This window comes from Seriola aureovittata, chromosome 2 (genome assembly GCF_021018895.1).
Source record: "Seriola aureovittata isolate HTS-2021-v1 ecotype China chromosome 2, ASM2101889v1, whole genome shotgun sequence".
In the NCBI taxonomy this organism is placed as follows: domain Eukaryota; kingdom Metazoa; phylum Chordata; class Actinopteri; order Carangiformes; family Carangidae; genus Seriola; species Seriola aureovittata.
This window is the reverse complement of record NC_079365.1, coordinates 22185234-22202573: the sequence shown is the minus strand read 5'-3', so window position 1 is coordinate 22202573 and position 17340 is coordinate 22185234. Positions and strand designations below refer to the sequence as shown.

At 40.2% G+C, this 17340-nt stretch overlaps 2 protein-coding genes across 2 annotated transcripts; both read left to right on the top strand.

Moving 5' to 3' along the window:
* The first annotated feature begins 7795 nt into the window (after nt 1-7795).
* pxmp4 (peroxisomal membrane protein 4) lies at nt 7796-9384 on the top strand. The gene is made up of 4 exons (XM_056395810.1): nt 7796-7955; nt 8238-8300; nt 8393-8591; nt 8724-9384. Exons 1-4 carry the CDS (start codon nt 7816-7818, stop codon nt 8985-8987), a joined length of 666 nt encoding a protein of 221 aa, XP_056251785.1. The 5' UTR covers nt 7796-7815; the 3' UTR covers nt 8988-9384.
* A 1968-nt stretch (nt 9385-11352) lies between these two features.
* tgm5l (transglutaminase 5, like) lies at nt 11353-17248 on the top strand. The gene is made up of 14 exons (XM_056395790.1): nt 11353-12201; nt 12379-12561; nt 12702-12935; nt 13217-13335; nt 13678-13806; nt 14136-14313; nt 14518-14653; nt 14848-14951; nt 15063-15302; nt 15411-15473; nt 15564-15776; nt 15897-16054; nt 16166-16302; nt 16786-17248. The coding sequence occupies exons 1-14, from the start codon at nt 12195-12197 to the stop codon at nt 16937-16939; spliced, it is 2055 nt and encodes a 684-aa protein (XP_056251765.1). The 5' UTR covers nt 11353-12194; the 3' UTR covers nt 16940-17248.
* Nucleotides 17249-17340: the final 92 nt, after the last annotated feature.

The following is a 17340-nucleotide window of genomic DNA, read 5'->3' as shown; positions in this document are numbered from 1 at the left end:
TGGTAAGACCAGTTATTCTTCTTCAGCTTTCATAGAAGTCCTTCTCCTTTATTCAAACAGAAACAGGATTAAACTCTCATGACCGAACCCTCTTATTCATTTCTGATTCAACCGCTTCAAGCCTTCCTTTTTTGTTAGTCTTTACTTTGGCATTTGAAATGATGTAATACTATGTGAGAGTGCATTGTTGCTGTATCCTGAATTAAACAATTCTCAAAGTGTTATTTAGTGAATGCTCTTGTGCAGCATCATAACAAACTGGCTCCTGTTAAGAAATTATCTCTCTGGCTCTGATTTTAAAAATCCTAACAAAATCCTCTAACCTAACTTAAACTTCTCCTATATATTCTCCTTTATATTTCTTACTCTGAAAGGTACACACACACACAAACACACACACACACACACACACACACACATTATGTAATATGCAATATCTAAATGACTAATGCAATTGTATCACAAACACTACATTACATAAACAGACACAGCAAATTAAAATACAGTTTAAACCTATACCTCTCAGTATAGGGTTAGTTTATATACAGTGGTGGCCAAAAGTCTGAGACCACTTTCCCATGCAGCCTCACATATTGCTTTCAAAATAAGTCTCAAAAAGGTAACAGGTAAGGTATATCATAAATGTTCTTACAAGCTATTCTAGTCTATATGGGGATATAGTGGTATAGCCTTATTGCAGATCAACTTCTGTTAGGACATGTACATGTGTGCATACATGTCTTGCTATGGTTGTGGGGACAAATCTCGGTTTGAAACAATCTGTGAGGTTATTTTGGCCAGTTGTGACAGCTTCAAAAGGCTTTTTGAGGGACACCTGCAGTGACTGAGGTCAGTGTCAGGATGAGTCTCAACAGCATGAATGAAACTGGAAGTAACGTCCTTTGTGCAGAGTGAAACGTGAGGAGTGAAGTACACACACCAAGCGCATTCAAAATGTCTCCAGTAATTTTCGAATACTTTTAATGTTATGCTCTACCGGGGCAATCGTCCGTAATTGTGTCATCAGTTCAACTTTCTGCACGACATAAAAATATGTTCAATTGAGCGCAGTGCAGTCACCTGCTTCTTACAGTGTGTTTTGTCTGTATGCTAATCAGGCTGCGCGGACTCCGTGACGGGATTGGTCGAAGCAGAGAGGAAGAGCATCCAACTCCACGGCCGGCTTCTCCTATTGGTCCGACAATGATCCTGAGTCCTCACCACAGCTGTAGTCGTTCAAGCATTCAGAGGAAAAGAGCTTAAGAACCCGGTCAGCACATCATTAGTGGCGGCTGACATGATAGGCAGCGCGCCTCTTTACCGCCTTTGTCAACATGTGTGTGTAATTTGTGATTTGGTTTGAGATGCTGGTAGTGATTGTTGGGGACTGGGTTAGTTTTAAAATTGTGATTGTGTAGAAAAAGACTGTTGGACACATTAGGAACAGGGGTGCTGCTTGTGTTTTGGGGTTGTAGTCTACGTGATAAGCAGGTATACGCCGTGTACCCACTAGAAAAGGTCCCGACTTACCGTACAACCACTAAAAATGCGCAAAGATACGTATCAGTATGGGGTTTTTGACATAATGTTCAATTTCCTTTTAAAATCTGTGTCGCGAACGGTCGCGAAGCGCGCTCTTTTGGACCACAGGGGCTTCCGTCAGGCGTGACGCGAAACCTACGTAAGTTGAAATTTTCCTGGCGGGGAAAAAAGTAAACTAATGCTGAGCATTATTGATCATCAAAGAAAAAGCAATGAAAGGAAAGAAGAACCAATTGACTCAACTGACTGTTTCAGTGTTTTAATGCTCGTCCGGTAAATACTGCCGCCACTTCGGGGAACTAGATGGAGCAGCAAACACATCATAATCATATAAATACAATAAGTCTTTCATGATCTCATGTTAATGCATTACTGAGCATGGTGGTTCTTGTTTGGGCTTATTTTGAAACAGCTGCTGCCGTATGGATGTGTGCGAGGCTGGGGGGGGGGGGGGGGGTCAGAGTATACCCACTAGAAAAAAATAGACTACACCACTGGTTAGAATCGCACAGTTGGGCTCTTTATTGGCTTCTGTTCCCCTACTTTAGTTATCTTCTCACCTTGTTTGTATTTTTGTTTCCTTATTTAGCATCTGGGTTATGCATTAAATTTGATTTACGAATAACACCTGGTTTTATGTTGCGTCCCTTTTCCCCTAGCTGTGTCGTAACATAAAGACTGCCAACATATGGTGACTGGGAGGACAATACACCATGATTTCTTTGTATATCGTCACCTTCCTAAAATAATGGCCTAAGTCATGTTTTGACAAAAATGTTTTTTTTGCCTAAATCACCCCCTCATGATGCTGGCCACCTCTGGTAAAATCGCCTGAATCCTCAGTTGAGGGGAACATGCAATTCTACCCCCGGTTGTATAATGGCCTATGTCAAAAGTGTGACTCTTTTGTTGAGTTTTTTGTGTTTCCTGAAAAACCTGAAAAAATGACTTAGGCCATTATTTTAAGAGGGTGTCGATATAAAAAACCAACATGGCTGCAACTGAAACCTGGCTCTGTGAGCACTCCACGATCAGTAAGTGAAATACTCGGTGAGTAAAATTTCCCGGGCTGTTATGTCTTCTTTGCTTGCAGAAATCAACTGCCTGGTACTGAATGTGAGTCCCACAGCGTCTGAGGTTTTTCTTTCCCAGGAAAGTGGTTCCGCAAAGGGTTTTTATCTTGATGCTTCATGTGAACAGTGCAACATCTACTGGCCTGAATGCAAAATGGGCAAATACAAATGTTCGTAAGTTACAAATTGAATGTAAGTATAAGGTAAAGCATGATTGTATTTCATATTCCAAGCATTGATTTATATACTGTCAAAGCAAATCAAAATGTTTTGTATGCATCGAATGTGTCAATATCAGTTAAGCTCAATGTCTTAGTTTTAACTTAAGTGTTGGCAAAATACATGTAGCTTTAGTTTTAAATTGGTGGTTGTGCTGTAAAGGTGCAATATAAGATGTGGCCAGGACTTTAGTTTAAAATGTTCAAAAAAATGAATCAACACTATCAGCAGTGTGTGAAGGACACGCAGTGATGTCATGATCTCCATCTGGTGTATTTCAGTTATCTACTGAAATGACCTGTCCTGTGTTGTAATACCACTTTGTGACACTAGACGCTGTGTGAATCAGTGGCGCGTCAAGTCTTCCCTCAGTCCGACGAAGAAGAAGAAGAACAACTTCCGGCAGCGCTAGAAGTTAGCATCACAGAAACACAGGAATGGCTGAACCTCCTAAAAGGCGATATGTAATTGTATCCCACAGAACCGCTCCCGACAAGAAACCACGTTCAACGGCGAAGAAAAGAAGCAACGCGAGCAACTCTCGATGTGGTTTTCCACCGCCGGAGAAGCTCCTGAGAGTAAAGAGATGCGGTTTGATGCCGAGCTGGCAACTTTCCTGTTAGCCCGGTGAGTTACATCATTGTTGGCTTTTTAGCTAAAAATATAATCGGTGCAACGACTGAAACTGTACCGACAAACATTACAGGTGGTGATTTTGATGTTGTCGACAGACGTTTTAGCGGTTACTAGAATTGTCTGTTCCTCTCGGCTGTTGTACAGCTAGTGACGTCAGTAACTTTAGACTCATTTTGTAACTGATGACTAACTTGAGATTGTATGGACCCAGTAGACCGAGTGAATACACGTCGTTACACGTGTATTTACTTTTGCATATTCATATCTATATAATAGATATCATATATATATATATATATATATATATATATATATATTTGGCTTGAATATTAAAATACTTGTTTGGAAACTTGCTGTGTGTGATTTGTTAAGGAAACAAAACTGTTACCGTAACTATACGTGTACCTAGGCTCAAATTAAGGTCAAAATGATTTTGAGCTTGTAAAGTGATGTTCACAAATAATTCCAGTGTTTGTAGTTGTAAAGCAACCTTTGTAAACCTGTAAAATCTGCTTGAGAAATTCAATTTTATGCTGCTGGCATTAGCAGCTGTGACAACCAGACAATAATTGTGAAAATGACATTGTTAAACATGATATATAATAGCTGCAATAAATGATGATAACAGCATTGGTCATTGATGAATGAATTTGATTTCATTACAAGATTGCAAAATAACAAGTGGGGGGGCCAGCTTGCTAGCATTAGCAGCCATCTTGTTGGCATTGTTCACTGATGAATGAATTTAACAAGTTATTAGAGTGCAAAATAATGTAGTAATGTAAAAAAGTGAGCACTTTCTAAATGCACTGTATGTGTAACTGATTGATCTGTCCAACAGCCATCTCTAGTATTCTTTCCCAACGGGTGCCTCCCACCAGGGAATTTCTCTAGGATGAGGTTTAATTCAGGCAGAGTACATGTTCTTACAGCTGCTTTCACACCACTGCTGTGATATTAACATTTGAAACCTTTCTGTCTCTCTCTCCCTCCAGGTGACAAAGAAGCTCGCTGGTACTGCTTGGTATGTTGGCTTTCCGAGATGGTGGCCGGATTGACGATGCTGCATCTTCGAGGTGGACCCCCGGAGGTGCCTGCCTTCTCACTTTGCCCTTTGAGTGTGACTTTAAAGTTCTGAACTTTCCTGTCCACTTCATGTTCTTTAAGGCCTGCAGAAGCAAAAAACTCCTTCTTCTGCACCAGTGTCATGAGAACTGCTTTCATTTTTAAAAACCAAGCCACAGATGTTTTTAACTTAATCCAGGATGAAAAGTAATGGATCAGCTGGCTGGTGGCATTCTCCACATCCTTGACAATAGTGTTCACTATCAAGTGCCTTTTGACCTCTGGGTCATCAGCAGAAACCACATCAGGATCTTCTTTCAGATTAGGCCGTTCCTCCTCTGATTTGGAGAGAAACTCGGATCCATTTAACGATCTCCTGCCTTTCAAGAAATCCTGAGCTTTCATTCCTCTTGATGCTTCATCTGCTGGATTCTCTTTTGAACCCACATATCTCCACTGCTCAATATCTGAAGCTTCTCTGATGACAGAAGTTCTATTTGCCACAAAAGTGTGGAATCTCCTGGTATCATTTGCAATGTATTTAAGGACTTGTGCTTGTGCTGTCTGTCCAAAAAACTGACTTCTCCAGCACAAGTTGCAACTTCCGCAGCATTTTATCAACTCAAACAGCAAGAACTGCAGCTGTGAGTTCCAATCTTGGGATCTTTGTCTGCTTGAGAGGAGCAACTCTAGCCTTCCCCAAGAGAAATGCCACATTTATGTTGTGATCTTTTTCCAGTCTCAAGTAAGACACAGTTCCATATCCAACTTGACTGGCATCAGAAAAGTGGTGAAGCTGTGCTGAAACAGACCATTGCTTAAAGAAGGAATGGGGAATGACTTCATCCCACTTTAGGTTTATCCTACAGAGCTCCTGTAGCAACAGTTTGGCTGGCATACTGAATGGGGCTTAAAAATCCCAGAGGGTCATAAAGAGAACTGACCACTGAAAGAATGCCTCTTCTGGTCTGTGGTTGTTCTAGAACTGAAGTCCTGAACTGTCAGTTCCAATGCACCACTGTAGTCCAAGTGCTCGCTCTGTTGGAAGTTGATCTGCATCCAAATCCAGCTCCATTTTATTTGCTCTCCTTTCCTCTGTGTTTGACAGCAGCACTGTGCGGTTGTTGCTGATCCATTTTGAAAGAGTAAATCCTCCTTTCTGACAGAGCAGTCAAATCCTTGATCATTTGCACAGCTTCCTCTTCTTTCAGGCAGTCTTCTACATAAAAATTATGTTTCACTGTACTGATTGCTTCAAGTGGGAAATGCTGTGCATTGTCTTCTGCTGTTATCCTCAGAGCATAATTTGCACAACTTGGTGAGGATACAGCACCAAACAAATGAACTTTCATGCAATATTCCCGTGGGGGCTGTGCAGTGTCACCATCTGGCCACCAGAGGAAGCGGAGAAAGTTGATGTGCTTAACTGGGACATGTACTTGGTGAAACATGGCTTTGACATCTGCCATTACTGCAACAGGCTCTTGCCTAAATTGAATGAGGACTCCAATGAGAGTGTTGGTCAGATCAGGTCCTTGCAAGAGTTGGCAGTTCAGTGATGTCCCTTTTTATATGTTGCTCCACAGTCAAAAACAACTCTTAGCTTTCCTTTTCTGGGATGATAAACTCCATGATGGGGAATATACCACACCTTTCCATCACTTTGTTTTAGTTGGTCAGCAGGCACAACCTCAGCATATCCATGAGTAATCATGTCACTTAAGTATGTTGTGTATTCCTCCTTAAATGTGCTGTTCCTGTTTAATTTTCTTTTCAGGCTTTGGACCGTTAATGACCCAACCGACCCTGGGTCTTACTGCATAGGGTCCTTCATCCTGGCTGTTTATTACCTCCCAAGGCTCCATTACTTTGGGGGCATCAGTTCCAATTTGGAGATCTACATCTGAATCAATGTCATGAACCTTTACATCCTTCAGATAAGACCACTGAATAAGATCCCCTTGTCGAGGGACATTGAGTGGGGAGACAGGCATAGATCTTTGTGTCAAAAAATCAGGCAATTGGATGAAATCATTCATGTCCACACCTCAAGACCTGACAGAATTAGAGCATTTACATTTTTTTCTTTTGTCCCATTGTTTTCATCAAAAAACTTGCCTTTTACAACTCAAGCTTAATTTTCTTGCCAGGCTCTCCGTGCAAAACGTTCCTGAGCTTCCTGGGTCCAAAAAAGCATATGTCTGTACAGTTTTGTTACTTTTGTGGCTCTTAACTTTAACTGCGACAACAGAAAAGATAGAATCATCTTCAGAGCCGGCCCCAATATGGCCACAGGTCTGTGACATTACAGTAGAAACACTTGTAGGGCTCACAGACTGTTGTGATTGTTTGGAGGATGTGCCTTTATCCTGCCTCTTGATATGAAGAATTCCTGGGTGTTTTTGGTTACACACATTGCAATCCAATCGACAAAAATAAATATATATATATTATTTATTTTTTTTTTTTTTTTCCAAAGACGGTAACTGAATCGTTATTTTGGTGCACAGCTTTTTTTTCTTTTCAATTATATTCTTAAATTGCATTCACCACACTCTTAAAAGGGTCTTAAAAATCCTACAACACCAAGATAGAAAGTTAAAATGAGCGCAGTGCAAAGACTGGACATTGACTGTTTCCCTGGTAAAAATGTTATAAATAGTTTCCATTGGACACAATGCTGTTACTATATGTAAGAATTCATTTGTGCTTTCTTTTATTCTTGCAACTTACATCATGTGCTGTGGTACAGTGGATGGATGGGCATCGGTTGAGAACACTAAGGTCGTCACATGACTCACTATCACAGGGTGGAGCCCTGGAGAGAGATCATCAGTTTCACCTGTACCTCGAGTTCTATTAGTAAGTTATATGATAAGTTTATGGCGCAACAGTGACTCACTATCACCACTTGACAAACAAAGTGGTGTTACAAGATGAGACGGACTGTTCAGGACATCCAGCACCAGATCATACCTTTTTTTTTTTTTGTGAATAATGTAATAAATAAAATGAAATAAAATAAATTACGGTAACAAATCAGTTTTACAGCCTCTTCTATCCTTCTCCTACTCCTCCTAAATTAAAATGCTTTTATTTATCTATTTCCTTTTGTAATTTTGAAATAGTCTTCCCCAACAAAACACAATTTTAAATGTTGGTGCACATCAGGGTGCACAAACAAAAACATGTGCTGAAGTTACAAAGTAGGAACCTTTAATGCAGCGCAGCACGACGGCTAACCTTCGCTGTGACGCATCATGATGTGCAACATTATTTAATGCCCTGTCGGCTGCGGTTGAAAGTCATGGCAGGTCCTGACTTGGTAAAAACTCTTTTGTACACCGTCAATAATCTGCTGCAACAGGAGAAATACAAAGCGGCATTGGCGGTTTTGAAAGGATTCAGAAACGGCGTCGTGTGAGTGAACTCATTCATGAGCTAGCGAGTTAAACGACGATAGTTTACTTATTTACCACAGAGCTGGGAGCTAGTAGGTCTCCGGTTAACAGCTGGATTACAGTTAAAGAAATCTCAAGACAATCTTTATCTCGTATTTGCAGCTGTCTGATTCTTGTTCATATATTTGAATGTAGTATGTTGACAATACTAACTATGGAGTATGAGCACTGAGGCACTTAGACCTTGTTTTTTCAGTTGTGTTTCCAGACAGCACTGACATTACAATATGTTTATTCTCAGATATGGGGCCAAAATCAGAGCACCACATGCCCTGGTGATGACATTTCTATTCAGAAGTGGCAGGTAAGAATCTGGGCTGTAACGTAACAGTACTTTGCCATTACAACATCCCCAATGCCTCTTAAGCCTGAACATGCTGTTCTTCCCTTTGGTAGCTTGAAGGACAAACTCAAAGCCATTTTGAAGGCCACTTACACCCATTCCCGAAACCTGGCCAGCTTTGTGTTCACATATAAAGGGCTGCAGGTCTTGCAGCAGAAGATCCAGGGAAAGAGTTTACAGTCTCACTCCTTCCTGGCTGCCTGTGTTGGAGGATGGTTAGTGTTTGGCGATAACAACAGCATCAATAGCCAGGTATGACAGGCCTGCAGTCCAAAAATCCCCTGTTTGTGCATTAACAAGCATGTCAGCGTAAACCCAAGACTGTAACTGATTTAGTAAATGTGTTCAAACTCCCTTCTTTTTTTTTTTTTTTTTTTACTTCAGATCAACATGTACTTGCTGTCCAGGATCTTGTTCGCCCTGTCTCGACTGGCTGTAGAGAAAGGAGTTATCCCCCAGCCTAAACACGACCCATTCCCACTCTTCGCCACCCTGGTGTGGGGCATCGTTTTGTGGCTGTTTGAGTATTACCCACACACCCTCCAGCCCTCACTACAGTCTTCCATGACGTACCTCTATCATGACAGCAATGTATGGCATGACATCACAGACTTCCTTGTATATAATAAGCCAAGGACAGCTGCTTAGAAATGAAGCTTTAGTCTCTTAGACTAGCTCTCTACAATATTACAATTTTATTTTTTTCATAATTACTAATATTCCAATATTATTGAATGTTGCCTTTAATTTATTGTTTGATCATAGTTTGTACTACAGGAAGTTTTTATTTTTTATTAATGTTTGATTTATTGACAGATGTATTTTCTTGTGTCATGATTCATGCTTGTTTGACTCCAAATTTCCAGCTAAAGAAATATACCAGCATATTTGCATTTCATTGTTATTGGACAAAATCAGCTTTGAATGTCAATATTTGTGTCCACTATGACTGTCCTGCTGGTATTTGGGTGATTTTAGAATTGTTGATTTTAATCTAATCACTAAATCCAGCTGCCACAGAATAAAAGACAAAAGATGTTTAAAATGCAATCTGTTGTGAAACTGCAGTTACAAAGAGACATAAAACGTCACTGTCGGCAATATTATTTACAACTGATTTGGTTCAAAATGAAAAACAATTGCGTTTTTCTATATGATACACAATTCATAAAAACTGAAAAATGCCAGTAGTTAGCAGGTCATTATCACGACTACGTGATATATGGCATAATGAGCGTTGTGGTGGAGCATATGACCCACATTTATGTGTTCTCTTTAATGAACTGAAGAATCCCTCACACTGCAGGGATCTTTGTAGACATTTAGCTCCTGCTTACATCACCTCTACAAAAAAAAAACGGAGTTGCACAAGTTTTGGTTAATTTACCTATGTTTGTGTTTGTTTTAAAGATTAAGGTGTGCCATCATTACATGTTTAATGAGGCCTGAATGAATAGGATGAAGTCAAACCTGATACCAGTTTTTCTTTTCTTCAAAGATTGACTCCTATCCATCTACGATCTACCCAGCAACTCATTACCTTGTTTACAAATCAATTTTGTGTTACTACAGCACAATATCAGTCACTGTTAGAATCCATCATTATAATATGGTCCAATGTCAAAACAGTGGTTATGAAATCTTTATTTTATTTTATTTTTTGTGAGTCCCTACTATAGTTTAAATATTTGGGATTGCCAACGGTGGAAAGTAACAAAGAGCATTTACTCCAGCTCTGTATTTTAATGCAGATTTGTAAATACTTTACTATTTCCATTTTATGCTTTTTTTATGCTTCCCTATATTTCATAGGCAAGTATTGTATATTTAACTGACCTCCATTAATTTTATTTGAAAGCTATTGTTATTGTATTGGAAGATTACAGCTTTACATATAAAACATATGTCAGCTTATAATATATGATGGAATGGTCTTGAATAAAATAACCAACAGTATCTAAAGCAAATAAAATGATCTACCTTGATTAGCTAAAACATGAATTCTGCTTACACAATAATGTGCCAGAAGCAATCAAACAATATAACAATCTAATACTCTGAAAGAAAAAAAGGAGATGGACTAAAAGTACAAAGCTCCAAAACTGCTGGTATGATTTAATGTCATGCGGTTCATGACCAACCAACTAACTAATGCAATTGATTCCAGCTGTTTTCCATTTAACTGGGTGAGTCTGATCACGCAAGTCCTACCTTACGCATGAAAAGAGCAGATGACGTTAAAAGCGCAAGTAGTGTTAGTTTTAATGCTGAATGTACCTGAGGCGTGGGTGTTGACTTGGATTGATGCCACAGCAGATCATCAAATACTTTTGGTGTCACCCATACATATGTTCCATACATCCTGTGGGATTGATTAATGCCTGGACCTAATCTTGTGCCAGTCCATCCAGTAAATATGAAGTAGAAGTAAAATTTTTTAGAAGTAAAAATATTGACGATTTGGTTTTGCCAAAGCGAATGTCAGGGGATCAGCAGAGTCGGCAGGCTTCATCATCTAGGAATCATGAATGTCTACAAAATTTCATGCTGAGATATTTCAGTGATGGACTGGCCAACTGACAGTCCATACCACCTCCAAAGATTTGTCTCACATTTCTTTGAATATTGTCTTTGAAAGGTGTAAAGGTTGCATTGGACTCAGTGATACGAGGACACCAGATAGTGAGATAGATAGAGCAGCAGCCCCTGCAGTAACTCAAAGTCAATATTCATTCATCAAAAAGCATCCCACACAATACACTGTACATACCTGACAACAGATGAGTGCGCTACCACTTGAACATGATTTACACTATTTTGCTTTGGAGACGAGTGCAAAGCATAAATAGAAACACCAGTTAGCTCTAAATTAACTCCCACGCTTCTTTTATGGGATAGACGTAACTGTGTCTAAGTGCAACACTTTCAAGGCTGCAGGCAAGTGGTTAAAGTGTGTGTGTATGTGTGTGTGTGTGTGTGTGTGTGTGTGTGTGTGTGTGTGTGTGTGTGTGTGTGTGTGTATTTTTAAAACTCAGATCCATTGTTTATCATATATTATGTTTTATTGTACTGTGATGGGCATTTTGCATAGTTAAAGTGATGCATCAGTTATCACTGTCTTACCAATGAAGTGACCTCTATAAGTAGGAGCTATAACCTTTTGTCTTGTAGACTTTCAGCGGATCCGTATTGGATCAAAGCCTTGCCTGTTAAGTTAGATCTAGTTTTAGTTGTGAGCTTTAGACAGTGTGCAACCTAAAGTTCCTCCCTACATTTATCACAGGATTTTTAAATTAGTCACTGTTGGTTTACGAAATAAACAATAAATATGAATCCATTCATGAACATTTCCTAAATGATAGACACAGGTACAAAGCAGTTTATGAGACACATTTTATAGACAAATAAATTCAGACAGTGCCGGAAACATGTGCACATGAATAACTGAAAAGAACAAGTCTGAAATGAGTAAATTCAAAATGACTGAAGCCATGTTAACAAAGCATGCATGAATGATAGTATTATAAGTAAGCAGACTCAAAAAGTGAAAAATATGTGGAAATGAGTAATAATAGTTGAAACCGTAACACAAAGCAAAAGCATCTGTCCCTGCAAACAAGACCATGAATCACTTTCACCATCCAAAGAAAATTTTGCAACAGCTTTGTTTGAAATTTGCTCTACTGGGTGGATCTGATTACTCACGTCAGGCCCAACTAGCGTATGAAATGCTACACCTGAAAAATGTTCTCAGTAAATGCTTTCTGGGGGTTGGGCAAAGGCTTATATAACTGTGGAGGGAAACAGCCAGGACATAAACACTGAGTTACTGCTGTGAAAAACAGACACTAACAAATGGAAGGTGAGATTTGTCTTCATGTGAGCTCTTTTTCTCCCACCATTATTATTTAAGTTATCCCACCTTCTTTTCTTCTTCTATTCATCGCTTGTAGAATGAAATTTTAAGCAGTGCTATCTGACTAATGAATGCATTTTTTTTTCTGTATCCATTTCTTCAATCGTTTTTCTTAATTTGCAGATTTGCTCATACAACATGTCAACCTGGAGAAGTATGAAAACCAGGAGAGGCACAAGACGGAGGGCTTCAGAAGCTCCAAAGCCCTGGTGGTGCGAAGAGGGGCCCCATTCAGAGTCAGTCTGCAGCTGGAGGGCCGACCTTTCAACCCCAGGACTGACTCTCTGAGGGTCAAAATTATGCTAGGTAGACTACATTTGGATTTAATATAGATATATCTCTTTGTGGCTGAATGGCTGTTTGGGTGCATACTTGCATATGTAGCCAATCTGAACCACTTAAATTTAAATATCTTTGCTTAATTTTCTTTCTTTCTCCTTCCCCAGGTCGCCTGTATGCGATGATGCCGGTCACCTTCTCCAAGAGGGTTTCTTCCTCCTCTTGGAATGCCTACATGGATCCAGCGGACTTGAACCTCCACAAGCCCTCCATCTTCATCTATCCTCCTGCCTCTGCCTCAGTGGGATTCTACAGGTTTCAGCTCTGGGTGCCGTCCAGGGGCGGCCAGCAGAGGACTGCCTTTGGCAAATTCATCCTGCTCTTCAATCCCTGGTGCCGTGGTGAGTAAAAACATCAAAAATGTTGGAAGAAGAAGCTTATACAGGCAATGCAAAGTTTCATAGACTGAGGAGGTTTTACTGGCTGTGCTACAGTCTATGCTAACCAAAACAGAAATGTTCAGGATTCATCATGGCAAATGTTTGGTATCAGCTTTACAGAATAGAATAAACAATAAAGATAAGCACGGTAATTGAGTTACACCATTTATGGTCTACCTAGCAAAGCAATTTAAAATGTAAATACACTAGGATGCACTAAATGTCAGCTTTATTCTTTGCAGAGGATTCAGTGTATATTCCCTTCGAGGACCAGAGAGAGGAATATGTCCAGAATGACTCTGGGTTGCTGTTTGTGGGGACACCTGTGAACACTGCGTCAAGACCATGGTCCTTTGATCAGGTATGAAAAGGATAAAAAAATAATGAATTTCTTTTATATTCAATGGAAAAAAATTATAGGGTTATTTACAGACTCAACACTGTATTTTCAAGTGCTGTTGTTGTCACTGTGCAAGTATCCACTTCCTGTATGTATTTTCAGTCTTAGAGTTGGATTAAACTCTTCTATAAGACAGCATTTAGAATATTAGAGGGAAAACTTTTAGTAAAATAGGTATTTTTTAGTGGAGGCACAAAAGCAAATGTTAACTCTCACAAGACTGAATGTTTAGCATGTATTTCTTTGAATGATGTCATTAAAAGTTAATATAATCCCTTCATTTCTTTCTCTCTGTGTGTGAAGTATGAGCCTGGTGTTCTGGAGGCATGCCTGAATCTGCTCCAAGTCAGCCCTCAGCACCAAAACAACAGAGTAGTGGACTACCTCAACCGAACAAGCCCCATCTACATCAGCCGGATCGTATCCGCCATGGTGAGCAAAACAAACACTCACTCACTGCCAATTTTCTCTTTCAGTGACAACATGAGTGTCACTGCACAAGTTGCTGCTTGACCTGGGACAGCGTGTTCTGCATGTTGTAAGGATGAACACACCTCCTGCAAAGTTAAAAACAAAACAAAAAAAAAGTCAAATGAAGGGACGCTCTAATTACAGCGTCAACACAGTCGATCCAAAGTTGTCATTAACCTGTCACTGCAGACTCGTCTTGTGAGATGTGAGGTGCCCAGACTTGCCTTATGATCTTTGGTAACTGAGGTATGAAGATAGAAAACGATGTTCATCCTCTCTTTCCTGTTTAGATCAACAGTGAGGATGACCATGGAGTCTTGAAAGGGAACTGGTCTAGTGACTTCAAACAAGGAGTTCATCCCTCCATGTGGACGGGGAGCGGGGACATCCTGAGACAGTGGGCGCAAACTGCTTACCGCCCAGTCAAGTATGGACAGTGCTGGGTGTTTGCAGCTGTCATGTGCACAGGTGATTATATCATGACCATTCAAAACTTTAGAAATAAAATCGTTTACAAAAATCAATAACCAGCACTAAACCTCTAAAACAGAGTATAATGTCATGACTCATGTCTTTTTAATCTCGTTCACATACTGCATCATTTTTTCCATTGTGCAATGTGGAGATATTTTCCTCAGTGTGTAACGTCGGTGTTCTGATTGCATCTTTCAGTCATGAGAGTTCTTGGCATTCCTTGTCGTGTTGTCACAAACTTCAACTCAGCTCACGACACTAATGCCAATCTGGTGATCGAGGAGTACTACAGCGAAACAGGGCAGAAGCTGAGTCGCAACAAAGACAGCATATGGTCAGTAGTGATGTTATTTATATCTTATTTACACTTTTTGTGACATCTTTTAATCAGTCCCTGACTTATGAAATCATTTTAAACTAATTTGAATGCTTTGATGACATTTATTTTGTAGTTTTAAGAAGCAAAAAAAAAAAAAAATCAAAAACAATTCAATGCTTAGTGATATCTGATTTGGCTCTTTTTAACAGGAACTTCCATGTCTGGGTGGAGTGCTGGATGAATCGTAAGGATCTGGGATTTGGAAAGGATGGCTGGCAAGTTCTGGACCCGACACCTCAGGAGAGGAGTGGAGGTGTGTGAGAAACATTGTTGGCCCTGTTATGTGAAGTTTCGCACTTTTTTTTTTTATTCGTCTCTGATTTTTTACTTAACATTGCTCTAATCTTTTTTTTTTTTTTCCCAGGAGTGTTCTGCTGCGGCCCAGCTTCAGTCAAAGCAATCAAGGATCAGCGCATCGACCTTGTTTATGACATCCCCTTTGTTTATGCTGCGGTGAACGCCGACGTCCACAAATTCATAGTGAGCCAGGGTCAGGTGGTCAGCCACAGCAAAGACACAGAGAGAGTTGGATCCCTCATCTGTACCAAAGCTGTTGGCTTCCCCAGACTCCAGAACATCACAGGAGACTACAAACACATCAAAAGTATGATCCAAAAGCATTTATTTGCTCACTTGCTAATTTAGAGAAGTGTGGCATACTGTTCACTCTAAGTTACTCTGCTCACATTTGCTGTTTATCTTTACAAAATAGGCCCAACTTCAACACTTACATCAAGGAGCTCCACAATGTCAGAGGACTCAACAGTGAGGAGAGGTAATTTTTAATTTTTAATACATGAATCACAGTTATCAGTTGTTTAAATGCGCGTCATCTCACCCTGTGGATTTCTTCATGTTTATACAGCAAGCTCATCCGAGGGAGTGCTAGTCCTCCTGACCCTGGATAAAGCTCCACTTGCAGGAAAGCCCGTCTCCTTCACGGTGAAAGTCACAAACAGACAGAGTGTTGCCAAGATGATGAAGGTGCATATCAACGCCCAGGCCAAAGAATACAACCACAGCCCCTCAGACACCTTCTGGGAAATACACAGCACCCTTGAACTGGCACCCAAAGAAGGTAAATTTACTTTTCACTCATCTGTAAACTCAAACTTTCACTTCTGAGGGATCGTTGCGGTTTGCAGAACAGATTGTAAAACACGCCCTCTTCTTTCTGTTTGTCCCTCTCTCTTTCCAGTCAAGGTGCTGCACCAGCAGATCCTCCCAGCCCAGTATGAGGATGTGGTGGGAGACAACCTGATCAACCTCGCCGTAGTCCTAGAGGACATGGCCAATCAGGAGCGGTTCCTGGCCTCAGAGGAGTTCAATATCACCAGCCCACAGCTCGCCATACAGGTACTTTAAAGAGATTCAGAATATTTCTCACCAGTTATTTGGAAGGCAAGTTATTTGAGGGGTAATGTAACTAACATATTCAGGGTTCACTAAAACGTATTTCTCCCTCAGGTTTCAAATGAAAGCAACATTGTTCCTCACAAGGAGCAGACTGCCACAGTGACCTTCACCAACCCATTCTCTCACATGGTGAGTGGAGTCCTGACTGTAGCCGGGGCTGGGCTGATCCCGGGCAAGATTAACTTCAGGTAAGAAAAAATTATTTACTTCTCTTCATTTTTTATGTATACGTTGAAAGTTGTAGTGACTTGTTGATTAATGACCGTCACATGTGGCTGCAAAATGAATGGGTGAGGGAAATGCTCAAATAGAGGAGTGTCACTGTGCAATACATTACAGCACAGGGTGTTTTTGTTGAAGGAATGTAGACTTGTTACACTTGCATTGTCTGTGTTCAGTGTTCAGGCAGGCGTGGCTAGAATAACCAGTGAAAATTTCCACTGCTGGTTACAGAAATGGGGCCAATAATTTTACCGGTTCTCTAAAATAATAATTTGTTACTGAGGTATCATTATCTAAATTGGTCTGATGAATCAAGTCCAACCAGGTGAAAACACGTCAGAGTACTTTTTGACATGGGAACCAGTATCAGCCATTCACTGCTACCATGGTAACAGTGTTACCTTCACATTTTGTAAACTCTTTTATATCTTTCTTGTGTGTTCCTGCAGGATGCTCCCACTGCAGCCAGGAGGAAGAGTGCTGCAGCCCATCACTTTCATCCCCAACATGGCGGGAACAAAGATGCTTCAGGCTAGCCTGTCACTGACAAACATCAACACAACAATCACAGGCTTTGAGATGGTCTTTGTCAACAAAGTTTAGATCCTTCTTGTTTGCCTCAGTTTGTCACATTGGGGGCTGTACTTACATTTATTGATACCAGCGTTTTTGTGCCTCAGAAACACGTTTTCAATTAGGTTGTAACAGCTACATTTCTCAGCTGAAGCCAGGTCGCAGAGGAAAGATTCAGATTACTGCCGCCCCGTCGTGTAGCCAATCCTCGTGTTTTTCTGTTGCTGTGTATGATTTAAATATGAATGTAAATTATAAGTATTTATTTATTTATTTACTTGAAATTGAAATTGTGCTTTTTGAACTTTTTGAAAAATAAAATAAAGTGCTTAAAAACTACTTTATGTCACATTTCTTCTGACAGATACAAAACCTATGAATGTTGATTTATGTTACTGCAGTTATTTCTTTGCCCAATAGAGGGAGACCTT